This window comes from Ahaetulla prasina, chromosome 13 (genome assembly GCF_028640845.1).
Source record: "Ahaetulla prasina isolate Xishuangbanna chromosome 13, ASM2864084v1, whole genome shotgun sequence".
Taxonomy (NCBI): Eukaryota; Metazoa; Chordata; class Lepidosauria; order Squamata; family Colubridae; genus Ahaetulla; species Ahaetulla prasina.
Window position 1 is genome coordinate 12716498 of NC_080551.1, and position 22458 is coordinate 12738955.

The window sequence follows — 22458 nt, forward strand, 5'->3', positions numbered from 1 at the left end:
CATGTGTTTGAAAGCATTCTCCCCATGCAATCATCACCTTTTTATGACAACCATGGAAGGCTTCTATAGTTGAGGGTGAGCCAAAGAAATAGCAGAATAACAGAATAACAGAATTGGAAGGGACCTTGGAGGACTTCTAGTCCAACCCCCTGCTCAAGGAGGAGACCCTATATCATTTCAGACCAATGGCTATCCAACTTCCTCTTAAAAACTTCCAGTGATGGAGCACCACAGCTTCTGAAGATAACCCGTTGTCTTCAAGCATAATTTATGCGGTGTATGATGTGCGTGTGTGGCAACCTTAACCTACAGTTTGAGATCATCAGAAGGTTCCATTTCTAATGAGGTTGCATAGAGATTCTACAGGTTCCATTTCAAACAAGGAATTCTTATAAATATTGTAATGACTGCAGCAAGTCCAATACTTTTTGCCAAGGTGGTGTTATCATTAATAAATCTTTCTCCCAACTCTTGTGTATAAAAGAATCAGTCCTCAGCACTAATTTCTGAGCCACTAGATCCCCCAAACCTAGATGTTCTCCGAGCATCATGTGAAAATAAAGGCTGCCATTGTGCTTATGGTTTACATCAGGGATGTCAAACTTGATTTCATTGAGGGCCGCATCAGCATTGTGTTTGACCTTGGGGGGCCGGGGTGGGCGTGGCCAGGGTGGGCGTGGCCAGCTCAACATCACTCGTGTCAGGTGCCCCTGTGGTGGCCTGAGGGCTCTGCAAGAGAAAACTGGGCTCCCGAGCTCCGTTTCCAGCTATGACACCTCCTGCTACCCTCTGCCAGTGAAAATGGAGCTGTGGGGAGCTGAGCCCTCCCAAGCTCCATTTTCATTGGCAGAAGCTCCATGGGCTGGTCCTTCACTGTTTCCAGGATGGCCCTGAGGGCCAGATCTAAGCACCCCATGGGCCGGATCCAGCCCCCGGGCCTTAAGTTTGACACCCCTGGTTTACATCATGATGGAATTTTTTTATAACTGTAGTTTAAGCATAGAACAGAATGAAATGGCAATACTTTACATGGTTGAATTTCTAGTTCACCGATATGGGGGAAACAACAAGGAAATAGAAATGTGGAGTGGATTCTAGATGAAAAATGGCTCCAGATATTCAAGATGGGTTTCAGCTGATGTTAAACAGTCACAACAGAAGAGGAGAAGGGTGGGGGAGAAAAAGAAAAAACAGCAACTAGTAGTTCAATCGTCCTTCAAATTTTAAATGCTGCTCGACTAATTTGCAGCTTGGATCCATGCCTACTAGAGAAGTACATCAAACTAAGTGTTGTGGTCCACCTGCGGCCTGCAGAGCTGGCAACGGAGTTGGGCAGCAATGAGGCTGAGGTGAGGCCAGGGCCATCGGGGAGTGAGGTGCGGACTCCAGAGCCTCCAGAGCCTGATAATAGTGAGTCAGAGGAACAGGAGGAGCCTGTTTGTAATGTACGCATGAGAAGAGCTGCCAGAAGGCAAGAGCAGCTCAAGCAGAGAGGACAACTCAGGAGTAAGGCCAAGAGATGATTGGCCCCTCCTATAAGGCTTAAAACAGACCAGCAACAGCGTTTGGGCTTTGCCAGAAAACAACATTGGTAGTTTCGTCTTCTTGCATTTATTTTTGTATCAATGACTTCTGAACATTTGCCAAGAAAGGCCATTGGCAGTTTGCCTAATTGGACCAAGGTTTGTGATAGGACTGAGGAATTTGTGTTGGGAGGAATTTGCTTTAATTTAGTTGAACTACGCTGGGAATGAAGTAATTCTCAGCTGTTTGAATTACAAACAGCTGAGAATTACAAGTTTGTTCAATTACAAGTTTCTTCAAACTTGTTTGAACAAACAAGTTTGCTTGTTTTTTCACTGACTGAGTTTCCTACTACCTACTTGGGCCTGGGTCACAACACTAAGGTCTTTCGCTTCTTAGCTTTGGTTTTCTTAGATATAGTAGATTCTGTATTTTGAAGTCCAGTTTGATTGGCTCTGCTTTATTGTTGCTGTAGCTATAATCAAGCTTTTTTTTTTTTGGTACTGAATCACATTTGTGGAATTCTGTCCGTTAGTGGGCTCAGCCACCTTCATTCAGATGCATCTGCTAAAATAATTGGTAGAAGTATGTCATCACTTCATTAAAGAATGGTGATGTTTTTTTTTCTTCCTTGGAATGATTTGAATATAGTGATACCCTGTTCTGCCCCCAAATGTCCCAGAATCACATAACATCTAGGCACTGGGAGGATTAAGCAATCACCAGACGCATGCCATCTCATCTCAAAACTTTGCCAATTCTTTGTCCTTTCTAATTTGCTGGCTCATGAATGAACGTGCATTTTTAATCAGCCGTGCCGTGTTCCAGTGCTGCACAAAAGGAGAACAGCAGCATGCTAAAGGGCTGATGCTCCTGAACCTTTTCTGCCTGGTATAGTTCTCTTTACTTTGAAGGAGGCTTTTATTCAGCAGTTATGGGCAAGACGTAGATAATACATCCAGGAATCCCTGGTCAAAGTTTTTGATGCAATAATCGAGGGTGGAGGGCGGGGAAAACCTCATATTTGATCTTCAGTTTGTATACATCTATGTAACTCTTTCATGGATTACTGCCTTGTCGTGGCGAAGGGACTTGCATAGCTCAATGAAGCTATGAGCTATGCCATGCAGGGACACCCGAGACGGACAGGTCATAGCAGAGAGTTCTGACAAAACGTAATCCACTGGAGAAGGAAATGGCAACCCACTCCAGTATCTTTGCCATGAAAACCCCATGGACAGAGTTGTCCATGGGGTCGCGATGGGTCGGACACGACTTCGCAACTAACAACAACAAATTATGTAAACTATAGTAGGAACTGTAGGGTTTTGTGAGAACTCTGTTCTCTAACTGGTCTAGTAACCAGTAGCCAATACCTAACATTTAATTATTTCAGAAGAATTTGAACATTTATGTGTCTCTTTTTTCCCTAGACAGGACCATCTAGGCCAGAATTGGAGTTTTTAACAGCGGACACCTCTCCTATCCAGTAGTGGGTCTCACTTACCTTTGCTACCGGTTCGGCACTGTGATCTTGCGTGCGACACTTCTGCATATGCGCATAACCTTCTGTGCATGTGCAGAGCGTCTGTAATGAGGTCTGTGTGGGTGGCCGGAGCCTCCTGCCACCACCGCTACCGATTCGCCCAAACCGGGGCAAACTGGTAGAAACCCACACTGCTCCTATGTATGTGACTTTATGCCTAATGCCTGAAGGTATCACCCTTCTGCTGCTGTTTGGACCTAGTAGTTTAAATCCCAAGGTATAGCCCATCAAAATTTGGCCATTCCACTGGTTGGCTGCTGTGGATAGAACCATCCCTCATACAAATTGCACGGATACCGAGTAAGAGTCAGGACAGACTCGGTTTCTTTTCTCCAAACTCTGTTTGAGCCACTCACTCCACAACTGATCCCCTGAAGTCTGCCTTACCCTGTAATAATCAGTGCTGTAGACATCTCTGGACATCCCAAAGTCTCCAATCTTCACCAGTAGATTAACTCCAACCAAGCAGTTCCTCGTAGCCAGGTCTCTGTGTACAAAGTGCTGGGAGGCCAGATAAACCATTCCTGAGGCGATCTGGCTTGCAATGTGCAGCATTTGAGAAAGTCCCAATTCCCCTTTGACTTGCCGAGGCTGTCCATCCACAAGGATCATTGCATCTGGCCCGTGTGCCCTGGAGAAGAGAAGACAGTCAAGTCCAACAGAGCAAATTAGGGAACAACTGACACCATTTATATATATATCTGCAATCTGCAAACATCAACTCCATCAACCAACCAAGATGTAACAACACAGCCAACCAATCCGCTTACAGCAACAAAGCCAGCACTCTACACCTCCCCACCAGTATTTATAGAGAAACGGTAGCTCCGACCACGCTTTGCTCGCACAAGCACGAAGCCGAAAGCACCAGCCTGAAGATGACGAGTGGGACCTTGTCGAAACGTCACCTAGATACTTTCAACCCTACATGGGAAAAGACGTGAATACGCCAAGACCTATACACAAACACACACACACAAAATATACACACACACATATATAATTTATATTTATATAAAAACATGTGCGTGTGTGTATGTATATACAGTATGTATATGTATATACTTTTTATAAAGGATGTGGTGGCTCAGTGGTTAAGATGCTGAGCTTGTCGATCGAACGCTCGGCAGTTCAGCAGTTCGAATCCCTAGTGCCGTGTAATGGGGTGAGCGCCTGTTACTTGTCCCAGCTTCTGCCAACCTAGCAGTTCAAAAACATGTAAAAAATGCAAGTAGAAAAATAGGGACCACCTTTGGTGGGAAGGTAACAGCATTCCATGCACCTTTGGCATTGAGTCATGTCGGCCACATGACCATGGAGACGTCTTCGGACAGCGCTGGCTCTTCGGCTTAGAAACGGAGATGAGCACTGCCCCCTAGAGTCGGGAACGACTAGCACATATGTGCGAGGGGAACCTTTATCTTTACCTTTACCTTATATATTTTTTAATTTGTCTTAAAATAAAAAAAAAATCCTTTTATTTTTATTAAAATGAATATTTTTTAAAATTTTTATTAAAATAAATTTATCTTAAAGGGCTTCCCCCCCCCCTTAATATATAATAGAAATAGAAATAAAGGCAGTGGGAAATGGGAAAGGAAAGGGAATAGAGGCAATAAAGTGAGGGAAAGGGGAAAAAGAAATAAAAAAAGAATCAAAAACCAGAGACTTCTGACCTTTTTTTTGGTGCAGTAAGATACATAATAAAATTATAACATCAACTTTTTGGTTATGCTAAATAATTGAACTGTGAGCCACCCAGAGTCATTTGTTGAGTTGGGCAGCTATATAAATAGCAATAGCACTTTCAATAGCACTTATGTACCGCTTCATAGTGCTTTACAGCCCTCTTTAAGTCGTTTACAGAGTCAGCAACTTGCCCCCAATAATCTGGGTCCTCATTTTACTGACCTCAGAAGGATGGAAGCTGAGTCAACCTTGACCCTGGTAAGATTCACACTGCCAAACTCCTGGCAGCCAGCAGTCAGCAGAAGTAGCCTGCAATACTGCATTCTAACCAATGTGCCACCACAGCTCAAATAATTAATAAATTAACTGAGAAACAAACAAAAAAAAGCCATTTCTATAACAACAACCCACTTAATTGTCAAAACCCAAAGTCAACGTTTCACTTTTGTCTCTTTCATGCAGAAAGTCCAGAAGTGGTTTCCAAATCACCACAAAAGCTATTTACATTCTTGCCCCCTAATTCACGCAGTCGGCTTCGCCTTCTCTTTCAGATTCATCCTATTTTCAATCTATTCCTCCATTGTGGGAACAAAAGTTCCTTTTAGAGCAGATATGTTCACGTTTGTTGGAAGCATCCAGGATGTGCCCTAATAAGAAGGATCACCTTCTTCTCTTGGGAAAGACAGCTAGGCTGCTTGTATTCTTAAAAAAACTTTAGTTAAAATTCAGTCTGGCCAGCAATAGCCCAGAGAGTTTGTTTGTTTTCCTTTTTAATCATGCATTTTCTATTCATGAGGCTTTAAATATCTCTCAATCTGCAGTAGAGAATTACTGGTGGCCTCTCTTAGTAGCCTTGATCAGTACAGGTGAGGCCTATTTGGCCTCGGGGCTGCCAATCTGTTGCCTTGTGATGTGTCAAGATCAAAAATCTTACATCTAAAAGTGGCTTGTTTGGGAACCGTGTGTGTGTGTGTGTGTGTGTGTGTGTGTGTGTGTGTGTGTGTGTGTGTGTGTGAGAGAGAGAGAGAGAGAGAGAGAGAGAGAGGAAGGAGGAGGAGAAGAAGGATATACAAACAGTGTCTCAAATACCTCTTGAGAAATATCGGCTAATATTTAATTGGGGTCTAATCTGAAGCTCACAATGTAGTCTCACATTTTAAGCAAACACAGAGTACTTGGGGAAAACATGCATGCCGTACAAATGCAAAGGTCTCGCAGGGAAAAATAACTGTTAAAAAAAAAAATCCTGGGAAATAATGAATGAATTCCCAGCTAAGCTGATTTTTGCAAGATCAGGTAGAAGGAGAGGGTATCTCCCAACGTTTTAGAATGATGGATAGCCTGATTGACAAAAATAAAATCGCGGCTTGGTCGCACAGTTTATCTCTCAGCTGCCAAAACTGTGCTAAGAAACTGATTCAATTCACAACAGTAGTGGTGAATACGGTCTTATTTTCATTCTTCTTCTTGTGCCATATCCGTTATCGGACGTTGGCGATCATGTTGGCAATCCTATTTTTGTCAACAGCCGCGTGAAAAAGTGCTGCTGAGTTTTGTCCAAACCGGTCCCTTAAGGTTTTGAAGCCATGATGTTCTTCTTCTGCCTGGATCTCTTTTGCCTTCAATCTTTCCCTGGAGGATTAAGTGAAGGGTGCCGTATTTTTCTGGGTATTGCATCACATGTCCAAAATATTCTAACTTTTGCTTTTTAATGGCTTTGACGATTTCACCCTGCCTATTTAACTTATATGCAGAGCACATCATGAAAAAGGCAGGGCTAGATGAATCAAAAGTTGAAATTATGATTGCTGGGAGAAATATCAACAACCTGAGATATGCGGATGATACCACTCTAATGGCAGAAAGCAAAGAGGAATTAAAGAGCCTCTTGATGCGGGTGAAGAAGGAGAGTGCAAAAGTTGGCTTGAAACTCAACATTAAGAAAACTAAGATCATGGCATCTGGCCCTCTCAATTCCTGGCAGATAGATGGGGAAGAAATGGAGGTAGTGACAGATTTTATGTTCCTGGGCTCCAAGATCACCGCAGATGGGGACTGCAGCCAAGAAATTAAAAGACACTTGCTCCTGGGGAGGAAAGCTATATCAAATCTAGACAGCGTACTAAAAAGCAGAGACATCACTCTGAAAAAAAAAGCGTGTATAGTCAAGGCTATGGTTTCCCCAGTTGCAATGTATGGTTGTGAAAGTTGGACCATGAGAAAGGCTGAGCGCCAAAGAATTGAGGCCTTTGAACTATGGTGCTGGAGAAGACTCCTGCAAGTCCCTTGGACTGCAAGGCGAACAAACCGGTCAGTCCTAGAGGAGATCAACCCTGATTGCTCTTTAGAAGGCCAGATCCTGAAGATGAAACTCAAATACTTTGGCCACTTAATGAGAAGGAAGGACTCACTGGAGAAGAGCCTAATGCTGGGAAAGATTGAGGGCAAAAGAAGAAGGGGACAGCAGAGAATGAGGTGGCTGGATGGAGTCACTGAAGCAGTCGGCGTGAGCTTAAATGGACTCCAGAGGATGGTAGAGGACAGGAAGGCCTGGAGGAACGTTGTCCATGGGGTCGCGATGGGTCGGACACGAATTCACAACAACAATGATTTCCCTTTGCTTTCCCTTATCACCTCCTCATTTGTGATTTTATTAACCTAGCTTATAGGTGACAGCCGCCTGTAAATCCACATTTCAAATGCTTCTAGTCTCGTCAAGTGGTTTTCTGTCAGAGATCAACTCTCCACTCTGTAGAGCAGGATAGAAAAGATGCAACATCTGACAAGCCTGGTTTTTCAGTCTATTTTTATTCATATCCTTTCAGAATGCAGGTAGTCATCACCAAAAGGCCTGATAAATAGCATCAAGGCTATGAGCTAACCGCATGTTGCGCGGAGAGGTGGTTTGTTCCTCGTGAATTGCACCCTGAACACGTGAAGGAGGTCTTCCCATCCAGCACTGGAATTACACCTTTGTCGTTTGATCAATTGCTCGGCTTATCATCCATAGCAGCATTCAGCCAGCTAGAAGTAGTGCCCTGGAGATCATTAATATGTGGTACATAAGAACAGTGAGCCTGTGATTTTCTTTTTGCTAGCGTGCAGCAATGTCTCTTTTGTGGCTCATTTCCTTTTTCTTTAAAACAGCTGCCGGCATTTTTACCTTTGTTGGCCTAGCCAACAAAAAAAATAAATAAATAAAAAATTTAAAATTTCAATCTGCTAGGTTCTTTCTCTTCGGAGACCTAAGCTTCCTTCTGGCTTGCATAGAGTTTTGATTTTCAACCTTCCCGGGGTTTGATGAGATACGATATGAATGATATATGATTAGGTTTGTATGCTACTGAATACGTCTAAGGTTCCCAACAGCTAACAATAATAAAATCATAGCATAGTAATAAATTAAAAAGCCCAAGGTAAAAAACCAGCAGGGAGCAACAGTGAAAAAGCAAACACAAACACCGTTGGAGGATATCCTCTTAGCTTCCATTTCAGCGTTATGTTCGACAACTTCTGGAAGGCAACCACGGAAATGGGTAGTCTATCTTCCAGAGGCTAAGAATCAAAGGGAGGAAAATATTGGGTTTCTAGTGAAATTGTTGCACTTTTACATGGCTCCTCCTAAAAACAGGTACGATCCCATGCCCTGCAGTGGGAATAAATTAAAAAATGATGCCGCCTGAGGAACTGGTTGTCTTCATAATTCAAAGATATGTTCTGAAAGTCACGAGAAAGACTCAATTTCGAAGGAAAACAAAGCAATAATCATACGATTGAGAGTGTTTATTTCAGTTTATGTACTGCAGTTAAAGCTTTTCTGTTGGAAAACTCAATGTTTCCTTTTCTTACTGGGTTTTCAGTTTTATTGGAAAGAGATTTTTAAACTTCTATCTTTTCCCAGCCAGGACTCATATGCTCTCTTTAGTCCCAAAGGTACTTTTTCCAAAAGGCAAGTGGACTTTCTTGGTTTTCTTTAATTTAAAACAAAAAACAAAACTTCATCTCAAAAGCTTCTTCAGTTCTAATTGACCGTTGGGGAATCAATTCTAACTAATCATTCTCTACCAATCAGTTAGAATGGAAGAAGCTTCTTGAATGAGAAGTGAAGTGGCTGTGGATGCCGGCACCCCGGTACAGTCAGCTGCAGCCGTGGCTGTCTGTTGGGGGCGAGTCATTGGCCCCAGTGGAGAGGGTGCGGAACTTGGGCGTGCTCCTGGATGGGCGGCTGTCTTTCAAAGACCATTTGACAGCCATCTCCAGGAGAGCTTTCTATCAGGTTCGCCTGATCCGCCAGTTGCGCCCCTTCCCGGACCGGGATGCCCTATGCACAGTCACTCATGCTCTCGTTACCTCTCGTCTGGACTATTGCAATGCTCTCTACATGGGGCTCCCCTTGAAGAGCACCCGGAGACTCCAGCTAGTCCAGAATGCGCTGCGCGGGTTATTGAGGGAGCCGTTCGGAGCTCCCATGTAATACCTATCCTGCGCAGACTGCACTGGCTGCCTGTTGTCTTCTGGGTGCGCTTCAAGGTGTTAGTTACTACCTTTAAAGCGCTCCATGGCTTAGGACCGGGATACCTATGGGACCGTCTACTGCCAACGTCTATCTCCCAACGACCGGTGCGCTCTCACAGAGAGGGGCTCCTCAGGGTGCCGTCAGCCAAGCAATGTCGGCTGGGGGGCCCCGGGGGGGGGGCTTCTCTGTGGGGGCTCCTACCCTATGGAACGAGCTTCCCCCTGGACTCAGACAAATACCTGACCTTAGGACCTTCCGCCGCGAACTCAAAACCTACTTATTTCATCTTGCTGGACTCGCTTAAATTTTATATTATTAAATTGATTTATGGGTTTTTTAATTTTTTAGTAAATTTTAGTGGGAATATTTTTATCTATAAGTAGCCAAATTAAATAGGTTTTTTAAGGGTTGTTTTTAGTTTTGTACTGTTGTTTTCTTTTTGTATTTTACTTGTGGCTGTACACCGCCCTGAGTCCTTTGGGAGAAGGGCGGTCTATAAATAAAAATATTATTATTATTATTATTATTATTATTAAGTGTTTTCAAAGAAAAAAAAAAGCCAAGAAAATCCACTTCCCTTTTGAAAAAAAGCACCTTTTGGACAACTATGATGTGGATGATTGATAACCTCCATAGACATGTAGATAGCCGCCTCAGAATGGCAGCTTTGGAGGCTTGCTTGCTAAACAAGACAGTGGCAGGAGTCACATTTAACACCATGCTTGTTCGGTTTGTATACCTTAGTTGTAAACCAATATTTATGGCTTAACGTGGCCACTGAGGCTTATTCAGCAAACCATGGTTACACAACTTCTCATTTAATACAAAATGAACATATGTAAGCATGTTAAGCTGCATGGTGGCTTAATTTTTTTTTTATTTGCATTTATATCCCGCCCTTCTCCGAAGACTCAGGGCGGCTTACACTATGTTAAGCAATAGTCTTCATCCATTTGTATACTATATACAAAGTCAACTTATTGCCCCCAACAATCTGGGTCCTCATTTTACCTACCTTATAAAGGATGGAAGGCTGAGTCAACCTTGGGCCTGGTGGGACTTGAACCTGCAATATTGCAGGCAGTTGCTGTTAATAACAGGCTGCATTAGCCTGTTGAGCCACCAGAGGCCCCATGATAATGGTAAAGAGGCTTGCCTCCCACTTGGCAGGTTGAGAGTTCAATCCTAGGTAAGGGAAGATGTTTCTCTTCTAGGATGCAAAGGAAAAAAATATCTGCTGTGAACTCCATGTAGGCATCAGGAAGGGCATCCGGCCAGTAAATGCTCAGCTCCATCTAGTTGCCCCAACTCTTCCACAAATTAACGGATTACAGGGTCGTAAAAAGGAAGCTGGTATGTTAAGTGATCTGTCTGGTATATACCCATTTCCTTCAATGAATCATTCCCTTGATTCATGGAAAGAAACAAAAATAGACTAGAAATAGACCAGAGAGAATAATCAATCCTTACCTGTGCCTGAAAGTTTACAAAATAGCATAAAGAAAGCACTACCCTTCATATTTCCTAGAAACTAGCCATTTACCCAGAATCTTATGGGAACACTGCAAAACCATTTTATTTGAAGGAGCTTTTTATGACAGCGCTCTGGCTAGATGGATGAGGCTACTTTGGCTCTTTTAAGATGTAACTACCTTATCAAATGGATAATCCACCCGACATTGTGCTATAAATGCACTAAAGAGTCATCAACATTTTTGCCGGGAAAGAAAAACTCAGACAAATAGCAAGTATTGATGTCCCAAGCTGGGATTTTTGTATATAATGGTGGAAGGGATTGGAGGGGCTTTAAACGTTTGCCCCCGTTGTGTGATCTCACTCAGTGTCTTTTTCAATTCTCCCATGAAGCGAGGGGGAAGAAATCCTGCTCCTGGAACAAATGGCCCGGCTGACCTTGCTTGCATGGGGGGAGATGTCAATATTCCTTTGTTAAATCTACTGGAACAAAGCTGTTGGCTTTTTGCTAGCTTGTCAGATTGACTCGGAAAACGCATTTAATCTCTCCGAGTTGCCCACATTTCGACAACAGGACTATAGGGGGAAATGGAAAGAGAAAAGATACATCAAGAATGACAACGCTCTTCCCGTCATCCTGCAACTGCAGTCTGCTGCGGGTTTTCAGATTTTGCAGATTTCCTCTATTCTTTTGAAGAGGGGCAAGGCTGTGTCTTCGGAAGCATCCCTATATTTCTTGTCCTCTGGATGCCAGCTGAAATAAATGAAATCTAGAGGAAAGAACTTTGCTTCCCCACCCCCCTCTTCCATCCCCAGTCATGTGTCAGCTTTGACAACAGAATAATTGCCTTGGCAGAAACCACAAACCTAGAAGTGGAGCTGCTATCTAAATTATTGACACAATTACTTTACAATCCTGCTTAACCAACGTAAGAGAGGAGAGGAAACAAGACGCAAAAGTCCAATTACCTAAATACTAGGAAATAACAAATAATCATTACTGGGGGGGAAAAACGGGTGTACCGTTGCATGAATTCTTGGAACATTAGCCCTTGATTTCAACAGTATGGAAGAACAGCCTCTCCATTCATTTTTTTGGTGTTCAGCTATTGGCTATTCCATGTTGATGAAAAATTCAAGAAGGAACAAAAATGCTGGTAAGATAAGAGTGGCTAGGATTTTTTTTTTTTTTTTTGTAGAATTGGAAAAGGAAAACAATCAAGTCCAGCAGGAGCTGGACTTTTTGGCAAATTAATTACCAACTAAGTCCGGAGTATAAGAAAGAATCAAGCCAGTGCATGCTAAAATCCGTATTGAACCATGCAGACTTCAATGAACTGCGCAGACTTCAGTCTAACCTAAGCATAGTACATACAATTATCTACCACAATGTCCTACCTGTCAATGACTACTTCAGCTTCAGCCACAACAATACAAGAGCAAATAATAGATACAAACTCAAGGTAAACCGCTCCAAACTTGATTGCGAAAATATGACTTCAGCAACAGAGTGGTCAATGTCTGGAATGCACTACCTGACTCTGTAGTTTTTTTATCCCCAAACCCACAAAACTTTAAGCTTAAATTGTCTACTGTTGACCTCACCCCATTCCTAAGAGGTCTGTAAGGGGCGTACATAAGTGCACCCGTGTGCCTACCGTCCCTGTCTTAATATTTATTTATTTTTACTTATGCTGATCCATACGTCTCGAGGACAAAGCCAGAAGGAAAGATCAGTGCTAGGACTCTTGATAATCTCAGATTTCGTGAAGAACTGCCATAAATTGATGCTGCCAAAATACAGCTGGGAGAAAAGTCTTGATAGTGAATTATTTTCAATGAAGTAGCCCCACCTATTCAGTTTGTCATAAGATTTTTTGGCAGTGAAAGCTTTATGGGTTTCTTTGTCTGAAATGTTCCCTGAATGACAGTTGAGTTCTCCTTGGTTTTGGTCCCAAGTTTGAACCTTCTGGTCTGTTTCCCCGGACTACCATTAAGTCCTGATTTCTAACTAGTCACATGCAGCTGCCCGTAGCTTAGTGTGACAGTGCCACAGACTTTCTTCTCATGTCTGTAAAGGTGAAGGACACTATTATTTGTGCTAGGTTTGTCCCATATTTGCCTAGTAACCACAGTACCATGGAGGGTTCAAGGAGAAGAAAAGCAGTTTCACTGTTTCTAAACCTTGGCTGGATAGTGGGAATATATCAATCAAAATAGAGCTGGAAGGGACCTTGGAGGTCTTTTAGTCCAACCTCAAGCAGGAGTCCCTATAATATTTGAGACAAGTGGCTATTCAATCTTTTCTTAAAAACCTCCAGTGATGGAGCACCCACAACTTCTGAAGACATGCTGTTCCACTAGTGCAGGGGTCTGCAAACTTAGCTCTTTTAAGACTTGTGGACTTCAACTCCCAGAGTTCCACAGCTAGCTTGCTGGCTGAGGAACTCTGGGAGTTGAAGTCCACAAGTCTTAAAAGAGCCAAGTTTGCAGACCCCTGCACTAGTTAATTGTTCTCACTGTTAGGAAGTTTCTCCTTAATTCCATGTTGCTTTTCTCCTTGATTAGTTTCCATCCATCATTTCTTGTCTTGTCTTCTGGTACTTTGGAGAATAATTTGACCTCCCTCCTCTTTGTGGTAGCCCCTCAAACACTGGAATACTGCCATCATGTCACCTCTAGTCCATCTTTTCTCCAGACTAGTCCTACGCAGTTTGATGAAGTCAAGATATTTGCAGTCATGCCCTATCCCTCATATCAATTTCCATTCCTCCCTTTCTACAACTCGTAGTATATTTAACCTTTACCTCAGAAACTTATTCAAATCTCCGTGCTTCATGTATTCGAAGACCATGATGAGTGGATCTCCGTCACCACAGACACCATAAAATTTCACAATATGGTCATGCTGCAGGTTAGTGAGCAGCTCTGCCTCTCTCTGGAAGTCCTTTCGGGCAGCCAAAGTTGGGTCCTTGAGAGCCTAAAGGAAAAGAAACCAGAAGAACGGATGGATGGACATGCAAGATGGTGAAGTCATGAAAAATAACTTGCTTACAACTTCTCAGATTATTGTCTGTAATTCTCCCCATATCAGGGGTGTTATTCTGCAGGTTCTGGAGAACCGGTAGCGGAAATTTTGAGTAGTTCAGAGAACCGGCAAGTACCATCTCTAGCTGGCCCCAGAGTGGGGTGGGAATGGAGATTTTGCAGTATCCTTTCCCAGGACTGGGGAGGGAATGGGGATTTTGCAGTATCCTTTCCCAGGACTGGGGAGGGAATGGGGATTTTGCAGTATCCTTTCCCAGGACTGGGGAGGGAATGGGGATTTTGCAGTATCCTTTCCCAGGACTGGGGAGGGAATAGATTTTGCAATATCCTTCCCCTGCCACCCCACCAAACCACGCCCACCAAGCCACACCATGCCCACCAAGCCATGCCCACAGAACCAGTAGTAAAAAAAAATGAATTCCACCACTTCCCCATATCATTCTAGACAGAGATAGATTAAAAAAAGTATTAGAATTGGTTTACACAATGTGCTACATTAGATTAAAATGTGAGTTCTGAATATTGTTTAGAATGAAAGCTAAGCAGGGCCAGCCCTATTTAGTACTTGGAGGGAAACCATCAGGAAATGCTAAGGACATAAGGTAACATTTTTTAACACCCCCACCCTCCATATAATGGCAAACTACTTCGACATTGTTACCGAGAAATCTGCACGGATGTGCTCATGAATGAAGTTGCTAGTTGGTGAATTTGGAAAAGATTCTGTCCAATGAGTCAGTATACCTGTATTGTCAGAACCCAGCCAATGTTTTAGCACGTTATATGAAACAAATCACAGTGTACATTTTATTTGCTTGGGCATAGGAAGTTATGTGAACACAAGAATGTTCCTTCCTATTCTATTTTGCTAACCAGGTCATATGAAGCTAACTGTTGTTTATTGAGGAAATACAGATGAATACTTTGGGATATGGAAAGTTGGCTTGTACTCAATCACACTATTGGCTGAGATCGACTGACAGATGCTTCCAACAGCTATTCAATGCTATGCGGAAATGTGTAAGATTGAACTTGATATTGTTGTGGTCCGCCAGCAGCCTGTGGAGCTGGCAGCAGAGTTGGACAGTGAGGAGGCTGGGGAGGACAATGGGTCAGTCCTGAAGTCAGGGGAAGGCCTGGATGAGGGCTCTGCATCGGAGGCAGAGATGGGGCCAGGACCATCTGGGAGCAATGCACGGACTCTGGAGTCTCCAGAGGTGGACAGCAGAGGGGCAGAGGAACAGGAGGAGCCTGTTCCTAGTGCATGCCTGCAAAGAGCTGCCAGAAGGCAAGAGCAGCTAAAGCAAAAAAGATGACTCAGGAGTAAGGCCAGGAGATGATTGGCCCCTCCCATAAGGCTTAAAAGAGCAGCAATGGCATTTGGGCTCTTCGTAAGAAAGCAACGTTACTACAATTGTTTCCTGTTGGCATCTCCTGTTTCTGAACTTTGTGGCGTTCTTGCCAAGAAAAGCCTTTGGCAGGGAGCCAAAGAGGACAAAGGTTTGTGATAAGGCCAAATGACTTTTTCTGAAGGACTTTGTTTTGGACTTAATTTGGACAAAGCAGAGAATGAAGCAATTCTCAACTGTTCTAATAAAATACGTTTGTTTAGGACTGATTGCATCTGGTAATAACTACTTGGGCCTAGGTCACAACAGCTATCTTTTCCATTCCATTCAAGGTGGGGGCTATGTCACTGTGCTATGCTTCCTCTGATAACTGAAAAAGAAATAAGCTGGCAACTTTTGCATGAAAACCTCGCGCCCAACCACAACGTGATTCTGGCTGTCACAAGTCATTCCTTGGCTATTTTCTAGATTAGTTAACCAAGGCAAATGCAACAAAATACCTTGAAATTATAAACCGAGCACCCGATGGAGTGAATTCCACATGACAAAAGCTTTGCCTTTAATGCATCACCAGAGCCTTCACTGCTTTGTTTTAGACAAGCTGTTCCTCTGTTTTGCTTTGCTAAGTGTCAAGGACAATGATTTCACATCCCAAGTTCTTTATTACTTAGAAGCATGTTGGGATGAATTAATATAGACAGCTATTGGCTCAGCAGAGGCACCAATGACAGAATACCTTTGAGGAGTTCAATTAAGGAGTCCTAGGAAATTACATTTCCCAGAGATCCTGATCCCAAGATGATATTGGGATGTGAAATGTCCTGGCATCAAGTTTCTCCTCTGCCAGTCCAGATAAGAGATCAAAGCAGTGAGGGAAATTTGCTTAGGAAAAAAATGAGAATTGAAAGATTTCAGCAGATTTCAACAGTCCTTGGGCTGCTGTGGGCTTTTGTCTTTTGAGAAATAATGTAACGTGAATCCATCTTGCATTAAGAGTCAAGCAATCACCAGGTACATACTACCATAAGTGGTGGACATGTAAAAAAGCAAGGAATTTTTTTGTTACAAATTCAGAGGTGGCTAGTAAACATGGCTGGACAACGTACAGAATTTAAGCCAGAATTGCCGTATTTTTCGGAGTATAAGATGCATCTTTTCCTCCAAAAAAGAGGGTGAAAATCTGGATGTGTCTTATACTCCAAATGTAGCCCCGCCCAATTTTTCAAACAGAGCTTTCAGAGATTAAAAAAAGCATCAGAAATGAAGCCCCCAAACAGAACTTAAGAAAAGAAGCTCTCAAACAGAGCTTCAGAGGCTTTTTTTCCTGACGCTCTGTTTTGGAGGCTTTCAGAGGCAGAAAAAAGTTTTTTCTGAAACAGAGTTTCAGAGGAGGAAAAAAAAAAGCAAAAAAAAGCAAGGCACAGAGCTCACAACCAAGGAACAGGTTGCTAAAATTCACTTCTGGGAACAGCTGATTGGGGGTATTCCGGGAGGCTGATCCTTCTGCCAATCAGCTTTTTTCTTATTTTCCTTCCCAAAAACTAAGGTGTGTCTTATAGTCCGAAAAATACGGTATTTCTATTAGGCATTATAACAGATGGCTACAGCAAAGGCTCAATATACCTAATACTACACATCCTGACACCAGCGAGAATGGTATATGTGCAATGGAAATGTGAAAGCACCCCTTCAGAAAAGGAGATAATAAGGAAGATATTAGTATGCGCAGAGATGGATAGAGTAACGTTAGAATTAAAGAAAAACAAAGGAGAGAATATTATGACACATGGAACAAATTTTATCAATGGCTGGAAGCTCGAGGTGGGAGTCGGAAAATGAAAAAATTAGACTAAGTAGACCCAAAATGCGATATTATATATATATATTCGAATTAATACGTTGGTCAAAAATAATTGTACAAGACTAGCACTGTGTAAGTAATTTATGTGTTATTTGTCTTTCATGGCAGATGAAACGCCAGGACACTCACACTGTGTTCAATATACTTATATGTAAATAATAAAAATATATTTGTTTGTTTTTTTAAAAAGAGTCATTCTGGAATACACAGCCTCTAGGAGGCAAGCCACTTCTGTCCCCAATCTTAATCCTTTCCCCCCAAAGAGTTTGCAATTGGGCTGCCAAAATTGCATTGTTTTGCTGCTTAAGCTTAGCAGCAAGGGAGAGACCAAAAATGAGATGTGCAACATGCAATAAGAAAGATGCAGTTTCTCCATCTCCTGCCTTAAGCAAGGGAATGTTGCCTTGCCTTTTTAACGTGGTGCATGATTTCTTTGCACAGGTGACACGTATTTCTTTCTTTTTTTTAAAAAAAGTTTTTTTATTTATAATACAAATTAAAAAACAGCGGACATAGCATGACATCTCTGGTTTAAACATTTTCATCAAATGTTGTCATATAATTGATACACTTCCTTATCTCTATACATATTTACACCAATTATCACATTATGATTACATATATTCTTTCATCCATATGGGTTATTTCGATATCTAGATAAATCGTATCTGTCATAACAAATCAGCGTAAAAACTTCCAAGCATTTTATTCGCCAATGGTCTCATATCCCAGCATTTCTCCTCCTTTCCAGCCAATAATAAAATTTGTTCCAGATTTCATAATACTCTGATTCATTCTTATCTTTTAAGTTCCAAGGTCAGTCTGTCCATTTCCCCGCAAATTAATATTTTAGCTAACACTTCTTCTTCTGTGGGGGTCTCTTTGTTTTTCCATTTTTTGTGCAAAAGCTAATCTTGCTGCTGTTAGAATGTGTAACGTTACGTAAATTGTGCTCTTGTTTTTATTTGCCCTCTATAATACCCATGTAGGAAGTTAGCACCCACCCCCCTCCTAGAAGAATGTAGGAAGTTAGCACCCACCCCCCTCCTAGAAGAATGAAATATTTTAGAAAATATTTTAAAAGGCAGAATATATTTCCCTGGATGAGAAATGGAGAAACATGTTTTAAAGACAAAGCAGCTTCCTGACTCCCCCCACCTTTGTCAATGGGTCAGAGACAGAAACTCACTCCCCCCACCTTTGTCAATGGGTCAGAGGTAGAAACTCATTTCCGCACCTTTGTCAATGGGCCATCATCTGCAACATAATAGGACCCATGTAGCAACTGAAACTCACCACATGACACCTGGGAAGATTACATCAGCCAGCAAGGCTAGCTAAGACCCCCACTTAGGATACTCTTCCTGTGCCCCAGAAAGTTCAAAGCTCAGAGAAAGCATAAAGCCAGAGAGCGCACAGGATCTCATCCCTTTTCTTTTCAGGATCTCAAGCCATGTGATCCTGGCCACCATTAAACCATCTTTCCAAGCAACCTCCATGTTTCCAGTGTCTTTGTCCCCACTTGGAACTGAACCCAGATGGATATTTCTTCCAACACCCAGTAGAAAGAATTCCGATTTTGCTTATATATTTTGCCTTAGTATCTCCTCTAGCCATTGTCTTATCTGGTGCCAAAATTCTGTAGCTTTTCAGCATTCCCACCACATGTGATAAAAGGAGTGACACACATTTCCATGACATTTGGCACACATGTCTTCTCAGGCAATGTACTCAAGAAATTGTCAGGGAACACAGGAAAACGTGATCAGAGAATGACCCAAAGGTGCTTTTTCAGGGGTCAACTGGACTTTCTTGTTTTTTTTTTCTTTTGAAGACGTTTCGCTTCTCATCCAAGAAGCTTCTTTAGCTCTGACAGGATAGTGAAGAATGGAAGGATTTATATTCCTTGCAGACAGCTGATGATCTGCATCCTTTTAGCAGGTTGTTGAAGCATTTGGAGGTTTATCTTGTTCTCAGGGTCACCCAAGTAGTGCTCCTGGTTCCCATAATCTGCAAGTTTTTAGACAGCCATGAGCTGGATGACTGAGAATCTCTACAGTATATCAGAGAATGATGTTTTTTTCAATTGGATTGATCTCAAGATTGGGGTCAGTTTTTTTTTCTTTAAAAAAAAATCAATAACCTGGAACAAGTGTTAAGGAAGAAGTCTCTAAGATCTAGAGGGATAGAATCAAGATCACGTGAAGTGTTCATACCACTTTATTATGCCTTGGTAAGGCCACACTTGGAATATTGCATTCAGTTTCGGTCGCCACGATATAAAAAAAGATGTGGAGACTCTCGAAAGAGTGCAGAGAAGAGCAAAAGAGGATTAGGGGACAGGAGGCTAAAACATGAAGAACGGTTGCAGGAACTGGGTATGTCTAGTTTAATGAAAAGAAGGATTAGGGGAGACATGATAGCACTGTTCCAATATCTCAGGGGCTGCCACAAAGAAGAGGGAGTCAAGCTATTCTTCAAAGCACCTGAGGGCAGGACAAGAAGCAATGGGTGGAAACTAATCAAGGAGAGAAGCAACCTGGAACTAAGGAGAAATTTCCTGACAGTGAGAACAATTAATCAGTGGAACAACTTGCCTCCAGAAGTTGTGGATGCTCCAACACTGGAAGTTTTTAAGAAGATGTTGGATAAACATTTATCTGAAGTGGTATAGGGTTTCCCTAAGCAGGGGGTTGGACTAGAAGACCTCCAAGGTCCCTTCCAACTCTGTTATTCTATTCTATTCTATTCTATTCTATTCTATTCTATTCTATTCTATTCTATTCTATTCTATTCTATTCTATTCTATTCTATTCTATTCTATCTTTGAGTCATCCTTTATGATATCTACTAGGAAATCTACTAGGGGAAATCAATGGAATTTCTCTGGTTAGCTTTTTCACTTTTATGGGATTGTTGGTGACTTATGAGCTTGGTTGCTTTCTTGCAGATGCTTTATTACCCAGCTAGGTAACATCATCAATGCACTGATGAAATATCTGCAAGAAAACAACCAAGCTGAGAGAGCACCAACCACCCCACAATTCAACCCTGAGTTACGCATATTCTCTTCTGCTTTTTTATCTAGAGTAGAATCAGGTTGCTAATGGCATCTATTAGATGATATGTCTAATGAAACTAGTGCCTAAATGAATGGTTGAGGAAAAAATGGGGAGTTCTGGGGCCCATGCATTACAGAAGCACAAACAATGCCAGCAATTATGAAAGAATTTCTCTGGATACCAGCTCTCAACTCATCACTTGAAATTTCTCTCTATCGTTTGTGTCTTTGTCTGTTTTGCAATCCGGGGTGTGAGGGGGGGAAGAGAGAGAGAGAGAGGGAGGGAGTGAGGGAGAGAGGGGAGAGGGGAGAGTGGGAGGAGGGAGGAGAGGAGAGAGAAAGAGAGAAGGAGAGAGGGGAGAGAGAGAGTGGGAGGGAGGGAGGGAGAGAGGAGAGAGAAAGAGAGAGAAGGAGAGAGAGAGGGAGAGAGAGAGAGGGAGACAGAAGTAAATAATCTCAAAGGTAATAGTTTCTACTTATTTCTAGCCCAGTAAGAATCGAAATCTTATGACCTTAAAGGCAAAGACTCTACATCTCATTATTACGGCTCTTCCGAACCAGTGCAGCCTTTTATTTTGAAGGAACTGATTTTGCTGCCTTTATTCTGAAGATGGATGTGCTCAAGGTAAAGGTTTTTCCAAATGGATGGGTGGGAATTGTGGATGCTTGAAAAAAAAAACCTGCAGTAATAAAAGCAAGGCATTCACTCTTCATACTTTCCAAAAAAACCTTGTTTTCATTCTTTGTGCTTCATAATAATTTCCTGGGAGAATCAGTCTCCCATTTGTATTGAAAGTGGCTTCTCAACCAAATTCTGGTTTGCTATGATTAGGTAATTTTGTCTAGTGCATGTATAGAATTGTTTCTGGAGACGGTGTGCCCGGATTCTGTATATTTCCTCGTGGGGGTTTTGAACTAAAGATGAAACAATTTGTTCTCGAAATTAGTTATGAATGCAAAAATCAAAATTGAGACTCCAGACCTATTTTGTTATCCATAGGCAAGGCTTTTCAGATTTTATCACCCCTGTCCAATAAACTGGGAGTACATAATTATATTTATTTAGCATTTTTATTCTCCATAGAATATGCATAACAGATGTCAGTCATTGAACCAGAGTGGGAGCTATTGAATATTAAATCAAAGGCATGTTGTTGTTGTTTTATAACAAAATATCATCTGTACAGTTTAAGAGAGGATGAGGGACAAGGAAAATTGTCCTTGATTTCCTGTATTTCTACGTCTGGCATGCTCTTATTTAAATATGGAGGAAAAAAATCCACTCACATTGAGTTTTCGCCTGCAATTTCAAATGGTATGTCTCCAACTGACTCGAACCTTTTAAATCATCAATGTCACAGATCCAGGGAGTTTAAAAGACTACCTGTTCTCTCACAACTCTTCTGGTAAACTAAAGGAATCCAACAGAGCTCCACACAAATTGGATACCTTCAGATTCCTGTGGCTTGGCTCCGGGGCAGGCAATGAGAGGCATGTTAATACCAATGAATCTATGAGCTCCTCAGAAGCCACCTGCTAGGTTTCCATCTCCCCTTTATTTATTTTATTTTTTTAAAAAAATGTCAATTTGAATGCTACAAACAAAAGCACCAGGTTCAAGTTTCGTGATTGGCAAGACTTACTCTGAGTCCCCCATTGACCTTACCGTCAATGGACTGAAGGTCACTGCTTAATGTATCAATGTGTAAGATCACTGCTTAATATCAATTTGCTCAGTAATAACAGAGTTGAAAGCAGTGGTGGAATTCAAAAAATTTTTTTACTACTGGTTCTGTGGGCATGGTTTGGTGGGCACGGCTTGGTGGGTGTGGCAAGGGAAGGATACTGCAAAATCTCCATTCCTACCCCACTCCAGAGGAAAGATACTGCAAAATCTCCATTCCCACCCCACTCTGGGGCCAGCCAGAGGTGGTATTTGCCGGTTCTCCAGACTACTCAAAATTTCCGCTACCTGTTTTCCAGAACCTGTCAGAACCTGCTAAATAGCACCCCTGGTTGAAAGGGACCTTGGAGATCTTCTAATCCAAACTCCTACTCAGGCATGAAGCTGTATACCATTTCAGACAAACGGTTGTGCAATCTCTTCTTAAAAGCCTCCCGTGATGGAGCACCCACAATTTCTCGAGGTAAGTCATTCCACTGATTAATTGTCCAGAGAGTCAGGAAATTTCTCCTTAATTCTAGTTTGTTTCTTTCCTTGATTACTTTCTATCCATTGCTTCTTATCATGTGTGTGTGTGTGTGTGTGTGTGTGTATTAATATGCTAAACAAATAATTCCCTCAAACTGTTACTAAATCTGCGCCACTATTAATCTTCTCATTGTTCCCATCACCCATCTCTTTCTACTTATGACTGTATGACTGTAACT

The 22458-nt window shown here is 42.1% G+C and overlaps 1 protein-coding gene across 1 annotated transcript in view; it reads right to left on the reverse strand.

Annotated features, from left to right (window-relative positions):
* NTRK3 (neurotrophic receptor tyrosine kinase 3) overlaps positions 1 to 22458 on the reverse strand; it is a 517214-nt gene that overhangs the window by 52282 nt on the left and 442474 nt on the right. The window contains exons 14-15 of the mRNA XM_058156317.1: positions 13556 to 13728; positions 3458 to 3701 (exon numbers count right to left, since the gene is read on the reverse strand). Coding sequence (XP_058012300.1) covers positions 3458 to 3701; positions 13556 to 13728 — 417 coding nt within the window. The remainder of the gene's footprint in view (positions 1 to 3457; positions 3702 to 13555; positions 13729 to 22458) is intronic.